Below are 11784 nucleotides of genomic sequence, written 5' to 3'. Positions count from 1 at the left end.
CGTTTGCATATTTAAAAAAAAAACAGTGAAACTACTCAATAAGTATGTCTAATCATGTATTATACTTAATCGTATTGTTTAATGTACCGAATTATCAGGGAATGGACATTGGATTGCATTATATTGGTACCCAAAGTTTTATAAACAGTGTCAAAACTGTTCCACCTTTAATTTTAATCTAAAGTAGTGATAATTTTGTTTATCATAATAGGGGGTGGTCGTCAATTCAACGTCTATTGTCTTATCTCTCAAGATCCTTGCAAATCTCTCTTAATTTGGTAATCGTTTACTAGCAATTACAAAATTAAGAATTTCTATAAAAAATTTAAACAGTAAAATATTACTAAATAATTAAAAACAAAAAAAGAAATCTAATATATCTAAAAATGAGAAGAGAGTAAGTCTTAGTAAATTTGTTTAGGTTTATTTGTGGAAAAAGGCCATTTTTAGCTCATAGAGAAGTTTCAATATTTAATTTTCATACAATATTTTAAGTGTAAGAGCATCCCTTGAATATTGAAATCATGTGATCCAATTCCGGCGCCATCTTGTTTTTGTTGACCTTCGTTCCCGCCATAATGGTTGCTGCTGTCAACATAACTAAATCGTTTCATCATTTCAACATGGAAAAGTTTTAAATTTTCAAATTATTCATGGATGTAAGGAAAAACTGTGTTTGAATTTTCGTTTTTAGCAAAGAAAATATTAGGGGGAAGAAAAGGTTGTAAATCACCTTCCAATCAATGTTTGTTAATGTGTTTTTATCAAATTGAGAATAAATTAATATGTTAGGTTTGGTTGGCCTATATCTGGTACTGGCTAGCCCTGCAGAATTTTGGAAGTATATAGGCCCAGCAGGGTTACGGTTCCCACACGCGTTAGTCATTTGGAGAAGAGGTGCTCGGTGATCGATAAGTTCTTTATGGGAAAGCAATGAATTATGTAACACAATCTAAACAACATATGAAAACAACAACAAATGTAACTTATTGAAATAAAATAAACATTTAAACTAAGGGCACCTAATCATTAAAGGACTAAATATGTATGCCCTTTAACTAATTATATTTATGCTGTATAGTTTGTATATTGCTTAATTGGCAAATGAAAAAATTATAATTTGTAGGAAGTGGACTAGTTTTCACTTTTTACAATTTTGTCTTACTATTTTCACATCCGTTCTTTAATTATCATTGATTAGGAGGGATATTCAATGTGAAAAGGATGACAACGTCCATAAAAGCGCAGCTCTGAAACGGTAGGACAAACGAACATTATAACATTTAAGTCAGAACTGAAAAAAAAAGAATAAAAATGCAAGTCTTAACAAGTCTAAAGAAAATTGTAAGTAAATTTGTTGCAAAACTTTTTAAATACAGGATCTGATTTATTTATGTGTAAATGATAAATTCCTGTTAAAATAATTTCTCGCGGCATCTTCTCTGTTGTTTCCTTGTGCAAGTGCTCCAAAACCTCCGCCGCCGCCGTTATTTTCCTGCTTTGGACTCCAATTGTTTGACATTTTCTCGTTACTAACGCCGGCGGTATTTTCATCGTCCGTGTCTAGAAGGCCCATCCTGGCGGTTGACTGTTGGCTGTTAAACATCCCGTTGTTTTCCATAGCACCTGAAAATGTTCATTATCTTACTATTTTCTCAAAAAATACACATTGCAAAAAAAAACTAAATTCATGGAGTGTGCGAAGCAAACCTGAAAATTTTAACACCAACCTTGAATCCAAATCGAGTGGTGTTTGAGCTTTGAGAGGGTGTAATACATATTACCAGAATAGTACTATGTTATTGTTGGGGGGGGGGGGGGGGTGATACACCTATCTACATAACGTCCTGATATGCAGAGCTTGATCTTTAAATCATTTTAGTGGTGATTTAGATCGGGGCGCGCCAAAATTTCAGCCAATCACAGCGCTTTATTTTCAAAATGCAGCGCTGTGATTGGCTGAAATTTTGGCGCGCCCCGATCTAAATCATCACTAAAATGATTTAAAGATCAAGCTCAGAACTTTATCACACTTCCCCTTTATTTAAGGGTTCGTTTGACTTTTTTAATTTGCCCGCCCTATGGGAGTTGTAGAGGGGTGGACACTAATAGGGGTATATTCACCGCCTTAATTTTTCTGGAGAGGTACGCCTTTTTCTGTACATTTCTTCTTGAAAAAAGGGATTTAAATGTGGATATATAAACAGGGAGGGAAGGGACGTATTTAGCTGTTTATTATACTAGTTCCCAAAGTATTATGATAAAATTTTCTTATTCGTTAGCTTAATGACCTTGGGGACATAATTTTGATTGGATGGTTCATTTAGATGAGTGTTCAATTATTTCAACCACTAATTGTAATCTGCAAAATGAGTAATTTTGTGTATCGTCATTGGGGATGTGCATTGTACATCAATATATCGGCTACTGTCTTATCTCTTAGATCCCTGCTATATAATATAGGTATTTCAACCTACCTGACTCACGTAATAATTGTTCTGCCAATTCTGCGCGACCATCCCTTCCCCCAGGGTCGGTTATAGTTCCTCCAGCCATGTAGCGCATTCCTCCTCCATTGCCAGAATCTATAATTTAGGATAGTATTTAACACAAGTATTTAATTTATAAAATAGCAAAAGCTTATGACATCGTTAAAATTGTAAAATTTCTTACAACAAAGGAGAAAGTCAGAAATTATACTTTATACTTTTGTTAGGACTAGACTGTTTCAAGGATATAGGGATGGGACAATGGATCTTAAGTTCGTATTTTTTTACTGTCCTGGACTTTGGGTACTGGAACCTGTGCAACTTTTTCTTATTTGGGCTAATTCTAAAGACTTTGGCGACCAACGCAAAGAATGCCAACAAAAAATATTAATCAAGAAGAAGCTAAATTACTAGCAGACAATTTGATAAATTCAAAAAATATAGTTTGGTTTCTAAAAAATAGGTTTTCTTCTTAATAAGGGATATTTAAAGAAATTAGTAGTTCAAATTCTTTTTATAATTATTAACAGACTTTTCACAGTGGAAATAAGACAGGACAACCATATGTTAATAGTTATTTCTCGCATCGTATTATAAACGGCTTTCCGTGGATAAAGAATGATAGTGCGAATGGGGCGCTTGTCCAATATTATGGTATGGAGATCGCTCTTCTATGAGTACTACTAAAATCCTACTTTTACTGCAATACACATAGACATTCTCATCGTCGGCTCGTCTATTTAGAATGCTTATCCCTCTATTCCCACAATTCATGCTAAGTACTGAGGGTCCTAAATTTAAACTACAATGCATGCCAAACAACTAAGTCATTACCTTTAAAGCCAGAAGAACTTGATGGTTAGAGAGTCAATAAATAACTGAGATATTTTAAGAAGTGCAAGCTATAACATCAACTAATAATAAGGATCTAAGCATTTGTCTGTTTAATAAAGTGTCTGTACGTTAAACTTGTGACGTAAATCAAACTATGGTTGTAGGCATACATACTTGAACTAAATGGTTACATGATTACTTTAACAATAAACATAATGTTTTAATAAGCATATAACATTAATAAATCACATACAATTTACCATGATTAGGCTAGCATTACCCATATATGGTATTATATTGGTAAAGATAGGCCAATAAATACATAAAAGTATACAAAAGGTGCCTCGGGGCTAGCTAAAGTAATTGTGTCTCGTGCCTGAGTTGCGCTTGATAATTGTCGGGGCACGTCAATCAAATATTTAGATTCTACTCTTATATGGTGTAAACTTTATATTAAACATAGGTGGATAGACTAGATGCAAAGCATTTCTGTAAAAGTCTTATTCGTACATTCAAAGAATTTTGAAAATTGGGGATCGCATCTCCAAGAATGTACAATTATAAGAATAAAACTAGTTTTTTTAGCCCCGATGTGCCAAAGGCACCGGCTAAAAAAACTAGTTTTAATCTTATGATTGTACATTTTTATATTCGTAGAAAGCTGGATATAATACGATGCTAGACATAATTTTTTCGTATGGATGAGAACCGGTTCCTATCCACCGGATTCGAATGAATACGAGAAAAATTTTTCTTTTACCGTTTAAATATCTATGATGATCAAAATCTAGTAAGCATTGATTCAGCTAAATTGTTGCAATTTTTGTAGATAAAACGGGTTTAGGAAGATATTGAATGAGAACTGTAAAATTGAATAAACTGCCCATTGTCATCCCTGTATTCATGAGATTGTTTATTATCCAATTGTCATTTCCCTTAATCCCTGAAATCCTTAGTTTTCATTATATTTACCTATAATTCCAGAGGTCAAATCTGCAAGTTTTATCGGAGTGCCATTTATCAACTACAAGTTTAATACTTTATTATGTTTGCAAATTTAAAGGAAATATGCACCAATAAATAAAAAAATCCTTATAGAATTAGTGGCAATTTTATAACAAGACCTAATGCTTCAAACAAATTAAAGCAAATTTTAAATTTTTCTCAAAGGGTAGAGATAAATAAAATAAAACATAGACGATCCAAATATTTGTTTTGAAGATGAGAACATTGTTTGTTGAAATTTCTGTGGCTCACTTATCCTCTTATACAAAGTAGTAAGGTTTTTTTGTCGTAATCTTAAGATTTTGATAACAACTCATTTGATTGCGTTCTCAATTTTAAGAATGCTTCAATAGGTCCTAGTATAATATTAGGCTATTTCATTTTTAAGATTTAAGACGTGGGATGGTTTTATACTATTTTTCTGCCTATTCCTACAAATAATACAAAGTCATTATATGCTAGGAGCGAAGTCTGAAGTTACATATTAAAATATTAATTCCTGTCCAAAGCCAGAGCCAACATGATGTACAGCAACTTCTTCACTCTGAGGATCTCCTCCCAACAGGTCGATGAAGGATTTGCTGGCACCAGAATTGCTTCCAGAGCTTACTCCTAAATTTTTAATGTTTTATGCATGAAGCAGCCTATAGTGCCCAATTTTAATTGACCAATAATGAAATGTATACTGGCCTATCTTTGATCAGTTGTATTGTATGACGTCATTTTTTATTATGAACTATAAGCTGCTTTTTAGTGCATGCAATATTATGAATAATTACTTATAAATTTAACAACTTGTTAACACAGCTAATAGGAAAACAACATGACATTAAGAAATGCTTTAAATAATGAAGAAACACACGTTTAAAATAAACTTTTACACTTTACCAATTTGAATAAAAAACAGGCTAAAATATAATTAGTTTAAATACTCAAAGACACATTATAATTCAATTGAGTGTATTTATACTTTCTCAGTTTGGTGTCAAGTTTGAGATTACCCTCAACATTTGAATAGCCTTTCTGTTAAGTTCAATATATTAAGATGGCTATGGGTAAAGGAAAGATTCAGGTAATCATCAATATGCTAAATGTAAGGGTTAAAGTTCTAGCATCTGGTGATACGTTATCCGGCTAACACAGAATACAGAGCTTTTGATAAAAAAATTGAAGTTATGAGTACCTCCACCCCATGTACAATTGAAATCCTTATAATAAATTAACAGGATGCCTGTTTGTCCTGTGTGCTTGTTTCTACCAAAGGACCTCGTTAACTGCTGAAGAGATTAGATTCTCTTTTACAGGATAGCTTCTCATAGGTCCCAGGAAGGTTAATTGGGGGGGGGGGAGGTTACCATATAAAAATACAATCCTACCTTGTTTTCCTGCCAGTAAGTTTGCAAAGGAGGATGAAAACCCCCCTCCACCACCCCCAACACCAACAGTGCCCCCATACAAACTATTCAACACATCTGTTTGTCTTTTCTTCGCCTGGCTGTTCATTTGGGATCTGAGGGCGATCCATAAATAATTACAATTTCAAAAATAGATTAATTTAGGTCAGGTAGACATAAAACGAACAAAAAATAATATTGAAAAAGAGAGAAAGAAAAAATTAGAAGAAAATAAAGAAACATGAAAATAAAAAGAAAGAGAAAATAGAAGATGAAATACAAAGATTAAAAGAGGAAGCTGTGTTTAGTGCCCTAGGAAAATGGGGATAGATGTCACCGATTTGTCCTACCTATTATATTGACTTCATAGTATTGGGAAAGAGATAGGGAAGGGGAAAGAAACCCCCTAGAAAAGAGATGGGCTATATTGTATTTCCAGACGTCTATAGAATAGGGAGGCCAAAAGCAATGAAATATATCCCCATTTTGCTAGGGCACTTTAGAGAGCTACTAAAAAGAGAGAAAAATTAAAATCAAAATAGTATGAAAGTGATGAAAAATTTTCCCATAAACGAAAATTTGGGTGAAATTAAGAAACTAAGAAAAATTTAGTTAGACAGAGAAATAAAGTACGAAGATAAATGGAAACAATACAAAAAGTAATTATTTATTTAAGGATCCATCCCTGGTGCTAAGCTGTGAGAAAAAGGAATCAATTCCTGACACAGGTTTGCTTGTAGATTCTTGGCTTCCCAGTATTCCTTTTATTTATTTTATTATTCATCTATTATATTTTAGTTGTTCAGCTTATCTGAATTTTTTATTACAAGATGTCTGTTTTTAAATTCAACAAGGATGACAAAATAAAAAAAAGCGAAGCTCAGAAACGGTAGGACAAACAAACGTTAACACTTGTACAGTCTCATAACTGAATAATTAAAATATAAATGTCAAAACAAAATTGTAAGTAAATTTGTTAAAAACTGCTTAAATACAAGATAATGTATGAGGACATAATTACATTTTAGGACTTGATTAAAGAGATGCTTCACTTATAAAATATGGCTTTTTTGTCCTAAGAATCAGTATTTTAAAAATCAGATTAATCAGATAATAATATCACATAAAAATTAGTTGATAAAAAAGTTAAGAATCAACATGTTTAAAACGGGCGCACGGATATTCTGGTTACGATTGTAGAGTTGCTACGCTTTCTAAATCTTTAATAACTTCTATAGGAATCACCATGCAAAATTTGAAATCGATAAGACAATTATAACAAGCCTAAATTGACGAAAAAAGCTATCCGTTCTGGATTTACGGACGGCCCGACCCTAATCAAAAAGGACGCAATTTTGTAAACCCTGCAACCTAAATTGGCTTTATTTGAAAAATGATGTCTTACTTTTGTTTTATAGTAACAAAACTCTACTCTATAATTCAAGTCTAGTATGAGTGATTTTCTCAAATTCCATTCAAGATAGAACACTCATCCTTTTTTTCTAAAGATGCTCATCAATGAGCATGTAATATATATTTAAGTAAATATCTGTTATGCACTATAGAGCACACATTGAAGTAGTATTAAAAATTGGTTTTCCCTTCTGCTATTTAAGATAGAAGGTTGATTTTTGTAATTCACCAAATAAAAAAAAACTAGATGAATAATATTCCTGCAAGGTCTAAGCTAGATGAAGTGTAGGAATTTGAGTCTGGCTTCTCTATCTAAAATAAGATAATAATGCATATATCCTGAAACAAATTAAAAGGATCTACTGCAGTTCACGGTAAAATATTGCAGGTAACGAATATTGCCAAAAATCTATGAATTTTAAAGGCTGCTAGCTGCCAAATGGCTGAACGTACAGATCATACCCGCACACCATTTTATGCGGCATAAAAAGGTCTACAAACAATCTGAAATAGCCAAAATCCAATGATGCATAGGGAAAGCTTTACTTAGGAAAAAACGCGTAAAACAGTGTGCGGGCATGATCTAAACGTTCAGCCGTTTGGCAGCTAGCAGCCTTTAAAATTAATAGATTTTTGGCAATATTCGTTACCAGCAATATTTTACCGTGAACTGCAGTAGATCCCAATAATTTTTTATAAGCAAATGATAACAAACATTTTTGAATAAACTATTTTCATCACTCACTCAATCAAATAAGGTGATTAACTTACCTGGGTAATAGGCCCACTGGTATACTTTACTGTGACTTACCTGGGTAAAGGGTCCACTAACAAAGCTTGGTTTCACTATAGGAACCATATCTCTATTTGTATTGGCATTATTACTGTAAGCATTTTGGTTTTCTCGCAGTGATAATAAATTTCCCATACTAAATTTAATTTAAAGGTCATTGTTAAGCATATCAATCATATTTAATACATTAAAATATATGTTTGTTTGTCATGTAAGATTTTTAAAGGCTAAATTAAAACGTCCTGGAATTCTATAGATCTAATTAGCATCATAATTAATTTCTATAATCATAGACGCTCAAGGGGGGGGGGGAAGTGGGGATTACCCCCTCCCCCCCAAACGAATTTGGGAGTGCCCGTAGGCACCCCCAAAATTTTTTTCATTCCCCCCCCCCCATTTAAAATTTACCACTAACCTGGGGGTATAAATTTTTTTTTTTTAGGGGGGGGGGGTAAAAATTAATTGTTGCGAGCTTCACGCGCAATTTTACCCCCTCCAAAAACGAATTACCCCCCCCCCCCCCTAAAAAAAATTTTACCCCACCCCCCCAAAAAAAAAGCTTGGACGCCCCTGTCTATAATCATGAACTTTTTATTCAATGAACTTTTGCCTAAATCTATTGTCTTGTTGTTCATGATGGTTAGATGGACCCTGCTGAGGTCTGGATACTGATAGTCCTTGTTGGGGACCAGGTTGCTGGTGGACAGGTACAAATCCGTCCTGGTTAAACCAGGACCTGGATACTTCTGGACCTTCTCCCGTGCCATCCTAGATTATTAAATAATCTTTCAATCATATGTACATCAATAGATCAAGCAATTCATCAAATCAATAAACTTCCAAACCCTTCAATCAATCAATATATTGAGCAATCCATAGAACAATCCTTTAATCAATTTATCAAGTAATTTATCTATAACGCATCAATCAATCTATTAATAAATCTCTAAATATATCAATAAATTAATCAGTTTATCTTCATATCAATCTAATTATCAATCAATCAATCCATTTAACAATCCATCAAACTAACCAACAATTTTTATATCAATTCATAAATAAACCAATCAATGAAATAATTAATCAATTTGAATATCATTCCATAAATCAATTATCTCATCAATCCTTCAATCAATCTATCTATCAATTAATCTATCAAACAACATATATAAATGAAATCTTACCCTATAGTCATAGTAATCTTGTTGTCCATACTCATAATCCCTAGGGTCTGTAAGGTCACTAATGCGAATAGAATCAAACAAATTGATGTTATTCCTTACTGGAACTTGGGATGGCGAGTTTGAACTTCTGTCTATGGAGGGCGGGTTTCTGAAAGAAAATGTGTGTATTAATAAAAAAGCAAAGGTTTTAACAAACTTTTGTCAACAGTTCAGGGAAATTAACTTACTCTTCCCCTATGATTTTATATATAATTATATACTCATAAATTTTAGAGCTGTACAAAAATAATGAGGGTAGTTTAAACAATTCATAGCAACTCATAAAAGTAAGAAGAACCCCGTAGGGATAGGATTTAAGCCCCTACACAGAGGTAGAATGATTTTTTTCTCAAAAATTAAAGATAAAACGAGGAGGTGTTTTTCGGTGGTCCAGAAGTAGGCTTGAGTGAAAGCACATGAAATTTTATCTGTGCTTTCCAAAGAGAGAAGATTTTTTAACCAATAATCTGAATGTAAAAAGGGGTAAATTTTGTTTATCATTATCTTATCCATTATTCTACCTGATATTTTGTATGAGAAGATTGTTTTGACTATTTCTTCTAACAGTTTTGTCAATGTTATCTTGGACCATCACTTCCAGAGCTTTTATACTGTCCTCAGAATCTAAAACATTATAAAATAAAAGAGTGACTTACACTCTTAACCCTTAGCAGTCGGGCCCCTTTCCGCACCTTAATCAGTCGGGGGGGGGGGGGAAGGGGGCGTTATTATCCCAGTTCCTATTAGAGCTAGAGAGCTAAAAAATTTTGGGCAAGTCCCCTGTAAGTCACGGTCAATTTTCGCTTCCTTTACCCTTTTATTTAACAACCATTGTTTTTAGGTACTTTTTTACTTAAAAATTTCAAACGGCTGTAATTTTTTTTATTCTTGAAGCTAGAATAAATTTATTTTTGCAGAAAATGTTTATCTTTATGTAAATTTTTGTACTTGGCAGCTGCCAGCCGCCACAGTCGGCGGTCGGCGGGAAAACGGCGGCGGATCTTTATGAAATTTTAATATGTTATGTAGACATGTAACAAAAGCTTAAGTTTGATATTTGAAGTCTCTAAGTCAAAAATTGCGGCCACAGGAGCCTTTTAAAAATTTTTGGAGTATCAGGACCTGCAGGATCATACCTGAAATTGACTTGAACACCTGTATTTAATATGAGGATGTACTACTAGAGGATATTTTAGTATTTTGGTAAGATATAATGCTTTGTTTAAGTCAAAAAAATATTTTTGTTTACCTGGATGACCCTGCCAGGTTTGCAGGCATCCTGTGCCCGCCAGGATGGAGATATTCAAAAAAATTTAACTCTTAGTTATGTCTCATACCCACACTTAAAAAGTCAAGCAGTTTGGGCTCTTTATCTTTCACACACAGAAAATGAGATAGAAAAAACCGGATGGGGGGGGGGCGTTCAACGCCCCCCCCCCCCCCGACCGTTAAGGGTTAAGATTGCGAATTTTATTTAAAGCTTAGGTGAAGCTCTAAAGTCCAAGCTTTTTCATTTGGGGGGGGGGGGTGCATCATCCCTTTACGTTCCCCCCTTGGACGTCTTTGCTAGAGTATCTGCAAAAATTAACCGTGTGACGTCATAAAGATGAGGGATGAGAGGAGAAGTGGGGAAGAGATGGATCTATTGACGTCACACGGTTAATTTTTTAATACACTTTGTAGAGCTGCAGCTTAGGTTCAACAACTATGTTTGTATTGAAGTATTGTTTTTAGAAAAGTGCAACAATAATATCTTTTAGAAATCGCCAAACTGCAAACCATTTTATTAGGATAAAGTAACACTTAAAAATAAGGTCTAAAAATAAAATTAATAAAGTTGTCTTTTGCAGGAATGCTTATTGCTTATACAAAGTTTTAAATTGATATGGCTATTCTATCATTCGAACGCAGACGGACGGAATTTGGATCAATCTTCAAATTAGGAAAGTTTTGCTTTGCTCTAAAAACAAAAATTACCTTTATCAACAAATCTATTTGTATTTTTATTCCGTTTGTTATTATTTTGTCTATGATTGATTGATTTAATATTGCCTCCATCAGCTAAATCAATCACTCTCATTCTTTCTTCTGTGTTTTTAGATTTTCTTTAGCATTTAGGTCTTAATTTGTTAGGAATAAGCAGGAGGAGGGAAGGGGGTAGGGGACATTGAACTGAAAGACTTGAAATTTGGTTGGTCCATAGTCAAATTCATCTATATAATGGATAATTTTGTTTGTCATAATTTGATGGTATACTAATATTATCGAAAATTGTCGTATTCATTATGATTCCTGGGAGGAAAAATAGATAAGAAACCCAAAAATAACCCCTTCTGTAGATTGATGGGAAGAAGGATTTTTTTTAATATAATCTGTAAAGAATAATCTTTCCTTTTTGTTTCTCCTGTTTCTGTTCAATAATGCGCATCAGCTTGTCAATATTGGCATCCAGTGTGCTCTGGGTACTAGTTGGTTTTAGCCCACTAGAGGCATACAGTCTTCGCAGGCGGTTCAGGTACTCTATCTTGTCCTAGATAGATAGATAGATAGATAGATAGATAGATAGATAGATAGATAGATAGATAGATAGATAGATAGATAGATAGATAGATAGATAGATAGATAGATAGAGA

At 33.5% G+C, this 11784-nt stretch overlaps 3 protein-coding genes across 3 annotated transcripts in view; all 3 read right to left on the bottom strand.

The window, feature by feature from the left end:
- Positions 1–1387: 1387 nt before the first annotated feature.
- Positions 1388–5987, bottom strand: LOC145304428 (uncharacterized). Its single transcript, XM_080146308.1, has 5 exons — positions 5705–5987; positions 4830–4940; positions 4296–4349; positions 2478–2585; positions 1388–1626 (listed from the first exon to the last, which is right to left on the bottom strand). The coding sequence occupies exons 1-5, from the start codon at positions 5829–5831 to the stop codon at positions 1388–1390; spliced, it is 639 nt and encodes a 212-aa protein (XP_080002434.1). The 5' UTR covers positions 5832–5987.
- A 1391-nt stretch (positions 5988–7378) lies between these two features.
- LOC145304427 (uncharacterized) lies at positions 7379–11250 on the bottom strand. The gene is made up of 6 exons (XM_080146306.1): positions 11129–11250; positions 9673–9775; positions 9113–9260; positions 8539–8696; positions 7947–8064; positions 7379–7447 (listed from the first exon to the last, which is right to left on the bottom strand). Exons 1-6 carry the CDS (start codon positions 11229–11231, stop codon positions 7379–7381), a joined length of 699 nt encoding a protein of 232 aa, XP_080002432.1. The 5' UTR covers positions 11232–11250.
- Positions 11251–11513: 263 nt separating this feature from the next.
- The window catches only part of LOC145304426 (uncharacterized), a 19052-nt gene continuing 18781 nt past the window's right edge, over positions 11514–11784 (bottom strand). Inside the window, exon 8 of the mRNA XM_080146305.1 lies at positions 11514–11681. Coding sequence (XP_080002431.1) covers positions 11514–11681 — 168 coding nt within the window. The remainder of the gene's footprint in view (positions 11682–11784) is intronic.

This window comes from Acartia tonsa, chromosome 13 (genome assembly GCF_053477335.1).
Source record: "Acartia tonsa isolate MP-2025a chromosome 13, ASM5347733v1, whole genome shotgun sequence".
Taxonomy (NCBI): Eukaryota; Metazoa; Arthropoda; class Copepoda; order Calanoida; family Acartiidae; genus Acartia; species Acartia tonsa.
Note: the sequence above shows the minus strand (reverse complement) of the source record. Positions and strands in the feature narration are given on the sequence as shown.

Bases quoted from the DNA above. Each gene is read 5' to 3' on its own strand.
- LOC145304427 (XM_080146306.1), bottom strand. From the start codon at position 11,231: ATGAGAGTGATTGATTTAGCTGATGGAGGCAATATTAAATCAATCAAT. The intron at 9,776-11,128 runs GTAATTTTTGTT...ATAATGTTTTAG, and splicing joins AAATAGATTTGTTGATAAAG to ATTCTGAGGACAGTATAAAA. The intron at 9,261-9,672 runs GTAGAATAATGG...ATTTTCTTTCAG, and splicing joins CTTCTCATACAAAATATCAG to AAACCCGCCCTCCATAGACA.
- LOC145304428 (XM_080146308.1), bottom strand. From the start codon at position 5,831: ATGAACAGCCAGGCGAAGAAAAGACAAACAGATGTGTTGAATAGTTTG. The intron at 4,941-5,704 runs GTAGGATTGTAT...TTAAAAATTTAG, and splicing joins CTTACTGGCAGGAAAACAAG to GAGTAAGCTCTGGAAGCAAT. The intron at 2,586-4,295 runs GTAAATATAATG...CCTAAATTATAG, and splicing joins TTTGACCTCTGGAATTATAG to ATTCTGGCAATGGAGGAGGA.